This window comes from Microplitis mediator, chromosome 1, assembly GCF_029852145.1.
Source record: "Microplitis mediator isolate UGA2020A chromosome 1, iyMicMedi2.1, whole genome shotgun sequence".
Lineage (NCBI taxonomy): Eukaryota > Metazoa > Arthropoda > Insecta > Hymenoptera > Braconidae > Microplitis > Microplitis mediator.
The window spans coordinates 99,417-112,774 of record NC_079969.1 but is presented as its reverse complement, the minus strand read 5'-3'; the positions used below and the strand labels follow the sequence as shown (position 1 = coordinate 112,774).

Below are 13,358 nucleotides of genomic sequence, written 5' to 3'. Positions count from 1 at the left end.
TTCAACTAAATGACGAAAGTTAAACTTGATTCAACTTTATTTAATTTAATTTAATTTAATTTTTTTTTTTTTTTTTTTTTTTATTCACGACAGACAGTAAAAGCATTAGGAGTTTTCTGTGAAATGAACACGACAGTGTTAAATCTCTTCGGAAGACTTGCTCGTTTCTCTACTTGGTCATTCGCGTCATTCGTCTTTCAGACCATTTCAGACTACTTCAGATCACTTCAGACTATGTAGTCTACAAGATCTACAGCGTCAGTGTCTATAGTTGCTACCGTTGCTAACTATCTCTCCTTTTGACGGGAACCTGGTAATTTAAACAATTTTACGATCTACTTGGCTATGAATTTTCCTACTCGTTTTATGTAATCCAATTTAATCCTTTAACTCATGTGATGTGATACCGCATATACTTATATTATTATACAATTAACCACATTTACTTTATTTTTCTCTTTCTGATCCCCTAATTCTTGCACTCAGTCTCCTTTAGTATTTAAATTTTTACATTTTATTAACATTATTAATCCGCCGTAATTACAGTTTACCTAATATAGATTTACATGCATGTATATGCTTATCAAATTTTTTAATTCTTAAACAATTTTACTATGTACATATAACATAGTTTAGTGTATCAGTTATTTTCTATAAATAAATATTACCTTCCTTTTTTAACTTCCCGCTAAGAAAATTGTAAATTTTCAAAAATTCGGGAAGTTATTGGTTTCGGTCCGATTTACGAAAATCGAATTTCCATCAGATGTCGACGTTTCGAGGTCCTAGGAAGCTATCCTGACTAATTTCACGATGATGTCCGAGTGTATGTATGTGTGTACGTACGTACGTACGTATGTATGTATGTAAATATTCATAACTCTTGAACGGATGAACCGATTTTGATCGTTGAGGTGTCATTCGACGCGGCTTGTTAATGTCTTGAGGCCGTATAAATTTGAACTTAATCGGTAGGGTGCGTTCAGAGATATTTCAAAAATAAAATTTTTTCGAAAAGGTTTTATTTGGATAACTTTTAATTTGCTCGATGGATTTATTCCAAAATCTAATCAGCTCTAAAACTCTATAAGCCGCGTCGAATGCCACCTCAACCATCAAAATCGGTTCATTCGTTCAAGAGAAACCGTTGACGAAAGAATTCAAAAAAAATTTTTTCCTTGGTTTTTTTGAAATTTCTCAAAAACGGCTGAATAAATCAATTTCAAAATTCGACCAGCTTTAGAACTTGATAAAACGCGTCGATTGCCACCTCAACCATCAAAATCGGTTAATTCGTTCGCGAGATATCGTGGAAGAAAGAAATGCTAAAAAATGGTTTTTTACAAAACAATGGCATACAAAAGTAATTGCGAGCTCGAAGAGCTCGAAAATATATTCACAATAATGTTTTCGAGCTCAGCGAGCTCGGAAACAGCGGGAAGTTTTGGGGCTGGCCCGCAGGGTCAACTGACAGACCGATTTTTTTTTTTTTTCACTACCTCTAACAATACTCGAAAAATATTAAAATTTTCACGTACATGTATATATGTATGTATATTTTACCAATTATCGTTTATCAGTACATAAAAAAATATTCTAATATTTTATGCGAGATGCGTAACTTTTTTTTTTTATTTTCTCTGTGATTTATATATATACATATATATTCTCATGTTAAAAAAAAATATTGTTTCGACGATAATCGAAACAAACATCAAGATAGATTACAAAAACTACAACAATTCCGAGTGGTAACGAGAGTGAACGAGACGAGAATATATATAGAATAAAGAGTACAGTACATAAAGTAGTATGAGGGTATGCAAGGATTGACTCGATAGCTTTTCAGAATTTTTAATAAGCGACATCTGAGCATTCACTATAACCGCTATAACCACCATCACCATCACCACTGCTACAGTAGAAAAAAAAAAAAAATAAAAAAAAATTTAAAGGGAATGGGGATGGAAATTCAGTGAATTTACTGGTATAAAGACGAGACATAAACATGATGAGGAAGTGAAAAAGTATTATTGAAAATGAGAGAAAAAAAAAAAAAAAAAAAACAATGAAGAGGAAAGATGATATGAGAGGCCAGTGAGGACTTTCGTAATTCTGGTATTAAAATTGCAAACTATGCAGCTCTGAAAGCTCGGAAACCTCGGAAAGCTTCGTCTGCGATTTCCTCGATCTTTTCCTTTATTTCTCTACTATCCAATTCGACGGATTTTATTTCTTTTGTTCACAGCAATCAGACATATTTACATTTAAATAGTATGATTGTATTGATACGATCGTAATATCAATCGATAATATCATTTTTATAAATTGTTGTCAATTTATAAACTCAACTTTGATTGAAATCTGTGGGCAGTAACAGACGGCAATAAAATGCCAACAAGTGTTGAATAGCAAGCGTTGCGGTAAATTTTCAGTCAATTTAGTAAGAAAACTGAACAACAGAAGTTGACGTATATTTGCCGTCAAATTGAAGGAGCTAGGGGCCGTCGTTTGCTCGTTCACTCGTTTATGACATGAGCAGCGCGCAATACTAAACATACACATATGTTTGAACGTGTGTGTATGTATGTACTTACTTTGGAGTTTGGCGCGAGAAGATAACTACTATAGAATATACTATATCGTCAATCGTTATCGTCTCTCCGGAATCTGGATTAGAAACTGTAGAAACTTATGGGAGTTGTCATATTATGTATTTCACAATTACAAGGTTAAATACTTGATCTACTTTCACTTTTGAGTAAATAAATAAATGATCAACATCACTTGTTACGTTCATTTATAATCAAATTAATAATTTCACTGGCGTTCTATAGTTTATAAAGAATTCATCATTACTTATATTATTTTATTTTATATGTAAGTATATATCAATATTTTTTATTGTTTTATATATATTTTATTATTATTATTATATATATTATTAACGCTCAGCAGTGTCATTAATAGTTAATATAATTATTAAAAAATAAAAATATGGGTGGTAAAAATTGTAAATCATATTCCATGAAGAATAAAAATAGTGATAATAATAAATCAACTTTAACTATTACATCACCATCATCATTGTCATCATCATCACCAGCAGCAGCAGCAGCATCTGGAGATAACGATAATGATTATGTAGAGGGTATTGTGTGTAACGAAAATGATATTGAAGATAACGAAATGAAACTGTTGGAATTAAAATCAGAAAATGATAGTAGTAAAGGAGGAAAAATATTATTAATTAAACAAAAAGGTCAGCTAAATGCTATTGGTACTAAATGCACTCATTATGGTGCTTTATTACATACTGGTGCACTTGGAGATGGTAGAATTCGTTGTCCTTGGCATGGAGCTTGTTTTAATATTAAAACAGGTGATATTGAAGATTATCCTGGTTTAGATTCATTGCCATGTTATAATGTTACTGTTAATAATAATGGACAAGTTATTGTTAAAGCACGTATGAAAGATTTAGAAAATAATAGACGTATTTTAAAATCTTTTTCATCATTACCACGAGAATTAAATGATAATAATTGTTCAACAGTTGTTATAATTGGTGGTGGACCAGCTGGAGCAACGTGTGCTGATACTCTTCGTCAACAAGGTTTTAATGGAAATATAATAATGATTTGTAAAGAATCAGTATTACCATATGATAGAGTTAAAGTTTCGAAAATAATGGATTTTGATATTAACAAAGTTTTATTACGTTCACAAAATTATTATGATGAAAATAATATTATAACAAAATTAAATACTCAAGCCATTGAATTGGATACAAATAATAATTGTGTTAAATTAAATAATAATGATATTATTAATTATAATTATGTGTTTATAGCTACTGGAAGTAAACCTCGTTCACCGAATATACCAGGAATTGAATTAAATAATATTTACTTTATGAGAAATTATTCAGATTCTGTTGGAATAAATAATAAATTATCATTAGATAAACATGTTGTTATTCTTGGTCAAAGTTTTATTGGAATGGAAGCTGCTGCTTACTGTCTTGGTAAATGTGCATCTGTAACTGTTGTTGGAAAAAATAATATTCCTCTTTCAAATGTTTTTGGTGATGATATTGGAAAAATAATTCTCAATGAATATCAATCAAAAGGTGTTAAATTTATATTTAATACAAACATTGTTAAATTTAATAATCATCAATCAATTGATAATGAAAATAATAAAAAAGATGTTAGTTCTGTTGAATTAACTGATGGAAGTACGTTAAAAGCTGATATTGTTATTATTGGAATAGGATCTACTCCTTATACAGATTGGTTAAAAAATTCAAACGTTAATTTACGTGATGATGGTACTATTATTGTTGATAATTATTTAAAAACTAATATTAATAATGTATATGCTGGTGGTGATATTGCTTATGCTCCAGTATTTGTGTCTGATAATAATCCAGCATCTATAGGTCATTATTCACTAGCACAATATCATGGTAAAATTGCAGCTTTAAATATTTGTAATAAAGAAAAACCTTTGAGAGTTGTGCCTTTTTTTTGGACTACCTTGTTTGGCAAAAGTTACCGTTATGCAGGTAAACTAAAATTTAAAAAAAAAAAAAAAATAATAATAATAATAATAATAAAATTGTTTTTTTTTTTCCACAGGTCATGGACGTGCAACAAGCATTAAAATTTATGGATCACTGGATAATTTTAAATTCTTTGCTTATTATATAAAAGATGGTAAAGTTATTGCTATGAGTAGTGTAGGAAGTGATCCAATTGTCTCAGATTTTGCAGAATATATTTATGAAGGAAATACATTGACTCAACAACAAGTCGATGATAATCCAATTGGTTGGATGAGAAATAAACCTGTTGAATTGTTAAAAAATATTTTTTCTGATAAATTTAACGAACTCAATAATTCGTAAGATGTACATATATACGTACATATATATTTTTTTATATAATATTTTTTGTTAATTAATTTAAAATTAAATATTTAAAAAACTATCACAACAATATAATAATGTTTTTAGGTTTTATAAAAACATTGGATTTCAAAAAAAACACCAACAGCAGCAACAAAATATCAAATCGTTTCACACGTTAATATTAAAAAATAATAATAATAATACTTATGAAAGATTATGTAAAATTAATTTTTTATTTAAGTTTCACAAGTACTTGAAATTTTTCCGTCCTATGTAATTTTTCTATATCTATAATATAATAAACAATAAAATGATTTAAAAAATTTTAATTTTTATTAAAGAAAAAAAAAATTGATTTGTTGTAATTTTTATATTATTATTATAAATGCAAGTAAAGAAGTAAGTTACCTTATAAAAATGATGTTAAAGAAAAAAAAAATAAAAAATAAATAATTAGTCAGTATTTTTAAGTTTGCGTTGATGAAATTGACTGTATCTTCTTTCGAGTTCTTCTTCCATTGCTTTTAATTGCTCGCGATTTTGCTCTTGAGTCATTTGTTCCATTAATTCATGATTATAAGTTGAGTGTAGCATCAATGCCAAGACACCAGCACGTGTTGCCATATTTGAACGAATTTGACGTTCTTGTTCAACTAATTCATCAATTTTTAACCATTGTCTAACACGTTCCATATCTATTTCAGCTCTACGTAATTTTTCCCATACATAATGTTTAACACAACTTTTTTTCGGTGCTCGACAAAATTCACCCGTCATATCAAATACATTTGTTACCAATGGACAACCACATACTTGAGTATCATTTATTTTTGGATCTTTACAATGCTCAGGACAAAGAACACGTAAACGTTTACAGTAGGTACGATTTATCGGATTAAAAAAATCACAAAACATAACTTGACCCTCAATACGAGTTTTAAAAATAGAACCAAAAGACGCTTGAGATTCATACTGTAACAATAATAATAATTAAAATGATTTAAGTTATTAATATATTATTTATTTTGTTAAATATTACCTTATTGAAACATTTTTCCATATGTTTAATGGCAGTACGTGAATGTATTTCATGTCCACAAGTTATACAATACATACTCATTTCAGTATCATCATTATCATCTATTTCATAATTAGGATCAATAGTTGCATTTTTAGCTCTCTCAACAATACGATCTAATTCAGCATGACGTTTATCTAATTCTTGTAAAATAATTTTAACATCTTGCTGTTGTTTTCTTACAGACTCTAATGCATGTTGATTATTTTGTTCAGCAACACAAGATGTCAATGACCATTCTTGAATTCTTTGTGGTAATACCTGATATATTCTATTAGTTGCAAGTTTTAATCCACACTCATCTGAACAATATTTACTACCAACTCGTGATTGTCTTATACATGTTGGACCATAACATTGTCTTGGAGTATCTAATAAATTATACAACAACTGTTCTGTTCTTTCATTACTTGAATCACGTTTACGTTTTTTAATTGGTTTATCAAATCTATTTTTATCTAAACTTTTTGAAGGTTTTAATGGTATTGCTCCAATAGAACGGCATGTACGCTGTATACAACGTAATTTAAGTCTTACTGATGGTCCAAATTTTTTAAGATGCCTGCAAGGATCACATTTACCACAATTTTCATTTCTCAAACAACCATTACATTCACCACAACGTTTTGATGATTGTGATGATTTTTTAACTATCAATGAATCTCCAACCCACGGTTCATCATACTCATAACGACGACCACCAGCAGCACCAGGACCAGTACTACTACCAGTAGCAGCAGCACTACTACTATTTCCACCACTTCGACCATCTTTATCACGATATTTTTTAAATCTACGATCTTCTTGATCTGTTTTACGAGGTTTGTATCTTGTTATTAATGTTGAATCCTCTTCTCTGCATCGCTATTTTATTATTAAAACAATAAATATTATTATTATATATATGTATAAGTTATTATTTTGTTTAAAATCAAGTACGTACAACACAAAAAAATTGTTTTATATATTTGGCATCTTTCTCTGTTATATTAATACAATCTCCATGATACCACTCTTCACAAGCATCACAACCACTAAAAATTAATTAATTAATTAATTGATAATTATTGTTACTATTATTATTATTATTATTATTTACATCATAAATCGTGAACTATCTGAGCTGCGGCAAATACAATAAGCTTGTCCATCTTGTTTTAATAACGTTGCTATTTTACTTTTTCTTTCTGGTAGCATAAATTGCTTAGCAATTTCTTCTTTCTAAACAACAATAAATATTTAAATAAAAATATACATTTATTTTATTTTATTTTATTATAAATATACTTACCGATAATCCATGTCTCTTTTTACTCATAATTATTATATATATATTTCTATATCCAATAAATAAATAAAAATAACAATTTATATTATTATTATACGTATAAATGATGAAATTTATTTATTGACATAGTCGGCCATTTTTAATATTTACACTGTTTATACTTATGATCATAAAATCTCGAACATTTCACATCTCGAATGTTTTCAGTTCGATTATACTTATACTATATCATCATCATTGTTATTGTTGTAGTTTTCTATATTACCGATACGGCACCATAATGATAAAAAAATTTTAAAATTAAAAAAAAAAGCGTCAAAAGTAGAAATTTGAATAAATAACGTTAGAATACATTGTGTTTTTTTACGTTTAAATGAAATATTTATTATATACATTATAATAATAATAATAATAATAATAATAATAGTACTATCTATTTATTTACCTAACTCGGTTACTTTTTTTAAAACTTCGTCGTCGTTTTTTTATTTTTATACTTTGTTGGGGATTAAACATCATTTCTGATGAAAACGTATTATTATCACTTAAATTAGTCATTGTCATTGTCGTTGTTGTTGTTGTTGTTGTTGGTGTTGGTGTTGTAACAGTATTATTAGCAGTAGTTATCAATTTATAATGATTTGATGATGGAATATTATCAAAACTATAACTACGTTTTAAACCTCTGTTTCTTTCACTGAATGTATTATTAAATTTAGAATTTAATTCATTGTCATTTAAATTTATTAGTTTATCCCAACTACGTGTTTTTTTTATAAAAAGATTTGGTTTTGAATCAATCAGCGATTTAATACGATTTAAATCAATACTAACATGGCAACGTATACCATCATCATCATCGTTATCATTATTATTATTATTATTATTATTATTATTATTATTATTATTATTATTATTATTATTATTAGAATTATTATTATTAATATTATAAGATGTGTCTGTAAAATTTTCATCAATGTCACTAAGATGTTTTGATGATCGTAATTTACGTCGAATGAATTCAACGTGACTTTTTTTAATATTAACATTATTATTATCGTGTTTTGCCAGAGAATCACTAGTATTATTGAATTGTTGATAAAATTTATCAGGTACGAGATTCTCTTTAGCTGTGTCTCTCTGATGACTTTGATTGTTATAATTTATATTATTTACTAAATTGCATTCATTATTGTTACTCGCAGAATAAGATGCTGCTGGTACTGATGTTGTTGTTGAATTTAATGATAATAAAATATTATTACTGTCTCTTATTTCTTCATCGGAAGCACTACCATCATTTTTACTTAATGTTAAACTATTATTAACTGCAGTGGGAGTATCATCTTTATTAGTTGTTGAATTATAATTTAAACAATCTTCATGACTTTTACGTTTTGATTTAGGTCCACGAACCCGCGAAGACCTTGGCTTGACAAGACACACACCACTACGCCCTGAACGTAAACGTTGACCATTAATCGAAGATTTTATCGCTGTATCTAAATTTACATTCATTCTATAATTATCATACATAGTTATCTGTAAATTAACAAAGAAAAAAAAATTAGCCATAATATAAATTTGTTTTCAAATACAATTGAGAGAAAAAAAAAAAAAACTTACCTCAATGGAATTACCAGAACATACACGAAATTTTAAATCACGTAATGATACTTTCTGTTTTATTAATCCAAGTCTATTACTTCTGGTGTTGTCATTGCTAATTAAATAAATTAATTGATTTTAATTGATATATTATATCATTTACAATAATAATTTATGTATCAATTGTACTTACGTTTGATCGGAGATTGTGTGATCATGTTTTCTTGTTCGTGGAATCGTAATTCTTGTTCTGGCTGCACCTGGATCATCGTCTGGGGATTTTGTTGATATCTTTGGCAGGCCTGGTAATTTTTGTAATAACTCGATGGAGGAGAATAAAGCTGATTCTGTTGCTGTGGCTGTTGTTGTTGCTGTTGTTGTTGATGTTGTTGTTGTTGCTGTTGTCGTTGCTGTTGATGTCTCAGTGGTACTGATTGCCCCTGTTGCTGATGAATGTAACTCTGGTATGGATTTGACGATGATATCCGTTGCTGTTGTTGTTGTTGTTCTTGTTGTTCTTGTTGATGTTGGTGGTGGTGATGATGATGGTAGTGATGATGGTGTTGTTGTCGTTGGTGTGGTTGGAGATACAATGAGTTCACCAGCAGGTTTGGAGCCTGCATCCCCGTCGGACTGTTAGAATTGCAAGTTATACACAGGAGAAAATGCATGAGGAACAATGATAAATCAATGTTCCCTAGCAAATTATTCTCAATAATAATAATAAATTCACAACTTTATCATTTTATTAATTATAATTATATTTTTAACTTTTTATTTTTTATTAATTATTATTTTTTTTGTTTATAATGATAAAATCATGAATATAAAAAAGAAAAAAAATCTAATAATAATTTAAAAAATAAATAAAATATTTGTATACTTACATTAATTTGTTGTCCAGATAATTGTGATGAAATATCATTGAGACTCATTATCGTTTGTTCAGGTGTTATTGACATTGTAGGTGTACTATCATCTGTTGTTTCACCAAGTGGAATAATATATTGCTGATTATAGACTTTAATTACCGCTGAATTAGCTAAAGATATACCATTTCTGTATTGATTTGGCGTAGAAATATCAGAATTCATTGATTTTGAATAATTTTTAAAATAATTTTGTTGCGATTTTGTGGTGGTAGTAGTAATATCTGGTACAACATTTGATGAATTTGAAGATTTACAAGTTGTAAAAGTATTTGTAGTAAGAGGAGTAGTAGTAATAATGGTAGTAGTTATAGCAGTAGTATAATATCTTTGGGATGATAAATCTTGTCTTAGTTTTTTTGGACACGATACATTCATTAATTCTTTATTGTTTTTATCAATAACATCATTAACTTTATCTACTAATCTTGATACTACTGATGGAGAATCAGCTTTTCTTTTGTTAAATATAGATGCTACTGGTACATCCGTTAAGACAGTGCTAGTAAAATGATTATTTACATTGAATAAAGCAGAAGAAGAAGCAGAAGAAGATGAAGAAAAAGTGGAAGGAGGAGAAGAAGAACAACTTATTAAATTTTCTGTAAGATTTAAAGTTGTCGAATCATTAGAATTAAATTTATTTGTTGTGTTGTTTGAAATATCTGGTACTTGAGCGAATACTTCTGGAGGCAGTGAAGTTACACCTGTTATTTTAATATTCATTAAAGAATCTTCGGAGTTTATAATAACATGATTATTTATTTTAGGTGATTGTGTTGCTGTAACTAATTTCGATTGTATTGAAAATTGGTCAAGTTGATTATCAACTTGTTTATTTACTAATGATGATAAAGTATTTTCTACAGTAACTACTGGAACCTGCAATGATGGTGATGATGTTAATAATAATTGATCATTTTCATCGTCACTTTCGACTATTATAACATCTTCAACTACTCTGTTATTATTATTATTATTATTATTATTATTATTTTCAAGTGCACTTGGTGAAGTTGGTATTTGATGGGTAGTAATATCGATATTAGAAACAGCAGTAGTAGTAGATGGTAAAATTGACGAAACATTATCGTTATCTGATCGCGATTGTTGTTGGCTTAAAGTTGTTTCTGAACCTAATTTTTTAGTTCGTTCAATAGATAACTCTGGATATTTATTAACAGATGAGTTAAAGGATATTTCATCAACTATATTAGCATTTTCAGTATAATTTAGAACATCGGATGTTGTTTTTTTAGTTATTGTTGTTAATCTTGAAAGAGGTTTTTCTATTTTTTTAACTTCTAAAATAGATACTTCCTCTTCCTCTTCTTCTTCCTCCACTACCTTTTTTTTTTCTTTTTCATTATTTATTTCAGTTTCTTTTATTTCTTTTTGATAATTTTGACTATGTTTTAAATTATTTATTGTGTTGTTTGATTGATTTTTAGATATTGAAACATTTGGTTGAAAATAATTATTAGCTTGTTGTTCATCTAAGATATTATTTAATTGTTGAAGTTGTTTGAGCTTTGCAGATCTAGGCCCTGGTTTTAAATTTATCGATGAAATATTTATTTTATTAATTAAATTACATGCTGAGTTATGGCCAAGTGAAATATCTGATTCTGAATCACCATTTTCATCATCATCATCTTCATCATCATCATCATCATCGTCATCGTCATCGTCATCGATATCATCCTCATCAATATCAACGTCGTTATCAGAATCAATAGTAGTTACAGTGGTAGTAGTAGTAGTAGTAGTAGTAGTAGTGGCATTATTACTTGTTGTTTCGTTAAAATTTTTCGAAAGTATTGAAAGACAATCATTACAATCCCATGAAATTTTAGCCCATTTGAGTTTGCCACAAGTAACATGGGTACCTTGTGAACCGCAAGTACGACAAAGAATTAATTCCCATTCAGGGTTATTGGTACTAATGTGATCTCTACCCAAAGGACATTTACATTCAATAGCATCACATCTATTATGTCGATAAAGTAATTCATGAAATGCATTTGGTACTAATTCCCATGATGCATCTTGACTTGGAACAAATATACCAGATTCTTGCATGGCAGTTTGAAATTCTTTTTTGTTATTACATAATGGACATTTAAAAAAATAACCAGCACTTAATGCCAACTGTTGAACACAATCACGATGAAACCATGCATTTTTTTTGCAACAAGGTGCCCATAATGTTTTATATATATCTTCGCGTGATACAACATCATAACAAATATAACACATTGTACATTCAGGTGTTGAATTACGTACATTTATATCAATTTTTTGTTTGGGTCGATGAGTTTTACAAAAAGACTTGAATTGATCAAAAAATTGATGAAGTGTATTATTTTCAAGTCCACACGGTAAATGAAATACTTTTTTACATTTTTTTTCAACGCAACCCAATGTTGCACCTTTTTTTTTACAAAACGAACATGACAGCTTTCTTCCTCGATTTAATTCACGATGAATATCATCTGGCAAAAAACCAAGTATACCTTGTTCATCTTTTCCGTTTTGCTCCATATTTGATGACAATAACTAAATAATAATAAATATTATATTATTTTATTTATTATTTATTATTGTTATTATAAAATAATTACCAGACAATAATAATGAGTGATGATGTCATTGTGTTGATAAATTTTACCATATTTTATCTCATTATTTTCAGGATCATTGCAAAAAACACAAGGTTTTTGTGCTTTATTATTTTCCGATGACATCCTTTGTCTAAATTTTATTCATCTATAAATTTAAACTTATATATTACTTTTTGACATATCAATATTGTAAATAATATTTTTAAAAAAATATATAAATTTCGAAATGATACAATAAAATATGTATACAATTATACTAACCTCATATCAAATAATAATTATTATCATGTCCATTTGTCAATCAACAACACCATGTAAATATAACTTTGTTTTTATGTAACTATATACAATTATTTAAATTTATTAAAATAATATTTAAACTATTAATTTTATTTTAATAAAAAAAAAATAAATAAATAAATAAAAATAATATAATCGTTAAGCGTTAAAATTAATTTTTAGAGTCTGAAAAATAACGCCATTTGCATTATCAACACATTCAGCATTCAGCACTCAACGCAACTCACCGCACCACACTTGCACTGTACTAACTCAAGAGCTAAAGGTTTAGATAAAAAAGCTGTACCTATACTCACTATACTCCCTTATACCCCTTATACCCTATGGCCTATATCTATATATGTTCATCAGCAGCCATTTGCTTGCCTACACAACTAAACTTACAACTTATAACCTACAACAATATATGTACTTATATCTCTTAAATTTTAAATACATTATTATTAAAAATATTTAAATTTATTGATATTAACAGAATTTTGCATTAAATTTTTTAAGTCAATAATAATAATAATAATAATAATAATATGTTTTATACAACGACAACACACTAGTGGAGTAAAAGTATACAACATATGTAGTTTTTTTTTTTTTTAAATGTGGTTTTAACAATTGT

General features: G+C 28.0%; 3 protein-coding genes across 7 annotated transcripts; 1 reads left to right on the top strand and 2 right to left on the bottom strand.

Moving 5' to 3' along the window:
* Positions 1 to 2,606: 2,606 nt before the first annotated feature.
* LOC130678149 (apoptosis-inducing factor 3) lies at positions 2,607 to 5,784 on the top strand. Of its 3 annotated transcripts, none has more exons than XM_057485147.1 (4): positions 2,607 to 2,880; positions 2,959 to 4,570; positions 4,644 to 4,908; positions 5,021 to 5,784. In XM_057485147.1, the coding sequence occupies exons 2-4, from the start codon at positions 2,998 to 3,000 to the stop codon at positions 5,190 to 5,192; spliced, it is 2,010 nt and encodes a 669-aa protein (XP_057341130.1). In that variant the 5' UTR covers positions 2,607 to 2,880; positions 2,959 to 2,997; the 3' UTR covers positions 5,193 to 5,784. The 3 variants fall into 3 exon arrangements, with proteins under 3 accessions (XP_057341130.1, XP_057341131.1, XP_057341132.1); XM_057485148.1 differs by having other exon boundaries at positions 2,956 to 4,570; XM_057485149.1 differs by having other exon boundaries at positions 2,609 to 2,880; positions 4,644 to 4,915; positions 5,021 to 5,162.
* LOC130678150 (CXXC-type zinc finger protein 1-like) lies at positions 4,372 to 7,425 on the bottom strand. 2 transcript variants are annotated; one of them, XM_057485151.1, is made up of 6 exons: positions 7,285 to 7,425; positions 7,093 to 7,214; positions 6,937 to 7,027; positions 5,955 to 6,857; positions 5,324 to 5,887; positions 4,372 to 5,203 (listed from the first exon to the last, which is right to left on the bottom strand). In XM_057485151.1, exons 1-5 carry the CDS (start codon positions 7,309 to 7,311, stop codon positions 5,369 to 5,371), a joined length of 1,662 nt encoding a protein of 553 aa, XP_057341134.1. In that variant the 5' UTR covers positions 7,312 to 7,425; the 3' UTR covers positions 4,372 to 5,203; positions 5,324 to 5,368. The 2 variants fall into 2 exon arrangements, with proteins under 2 accessions (XP_057341134.1, XP_057341133.1); XM_057485150.1 differs by having other exon boundaries at positions 4,372 to 5,887.
* On the bottom strand, positions 7,361 to 13,151 carry LOC130678148 (putative uncharacterized protein DDB_G0277255). 2 transcript variants are annotated; one of them, XM_057485145.1, is made up of 6 exons: positions 12,704 to 13,151; positions 12,443 to 12,587; positions 9,777 to 12,377; positions 9,083 to 9,522; positions 8,908 to 9,004; positions 7,361 to 8,823 (listed from the first exon to the last, which is right to left on the bottom strand). In XM_057485145.1, the coding sequence occupies exons 2-6, from the start codon at positions 12,563 to 12,565 to the stop codon at positions 7,723 to 7,725; spliced, it is 4,362 nt and encodes a 1,453-aa protein (XP_057341128.1). In that variant the 5' UTR covers positions 12,566 to 12,587; positions 12,704 to 13,151; the 3' UTR covers positions 7,361 to 7,722. The 2 variants fall into 2 exon arrangements, with proteins under 2 accessions (XP_057341128.1, XP_057341129.1); XM_057485146.1 differs by lacking the exon at positions 12,704 to 13,151 and having other exon boundaries at positions 12,443 to 12,600.
* Between the last annotated feature and the right edge of the window lie 207 nt (positions 13,152 to 13,358).

Excerpts from the sequence above, each read along its gene's own strand:
- LOC130678149 (XM_057485147.1), top strand. The coding sequence starts at position 2,998 with ATGGGTGGTAAAAATTGTAAATCATATTCCATGAAGAATAAAAATAGT. Across the intron at positions 4,571-4,643 it reads CAAAAGTTACCGTTATGCAG|GTCATGGACGTGCAACAAGC; the intron begins GTAAACTAAAAT and ends TTTTTTCCACAG. Across the intron at positions 4,909-5,020 it reads TTTAACGAACTCAATAATTC|GTTTTATAAAAACATTGGAT; the intron begins GTAAGATGTACA and ends TAATGTTTTTAG.
- LOC130678150 (XM_057485150.1), bottom strand. The coding sequence starts at position 7,311 with ATGAGTAAAAAGAGACATGGATTATCG. Across the intron at positions 6,858-6,936 it reads TAAAACAATTTTTTTGTGTT|CGATGCAGAGAAGAGGATTC; the intron begins GTACGTACTTGA and ends ATAATAAAATAG. Across the intron at positions 5,888-5,954 it reads TGGAAAAATGTTTCAATAAG|TATGAATCTCAAGCGTCTTT; the intron begins GTAATATTTAAC and ends TTATTGTTACAG.
- LOC130678148 (XM_057485145.1), bottom strand. The coding sequence starts at position 12,565 with ATGTCATCGGAAAATAATAAAGCACAAAAACCTTGTGTTTTTTGCAAT. Across the intron at positions 9,005-9,082 it reads CACACAATCTCCGATCAAAC|CAATGACAACACCAGAAGTA; the intron begins GTAAGTACAATT and ends TTATTTAATTAG. Across the intron at positions 8,824-8,907 it reads GTTCTGGTAATTCCATTGAG|ATAACTATGTATGATAATTA; the intron begins GTAAGTTTTTTT and ends GTTAATTTACAG.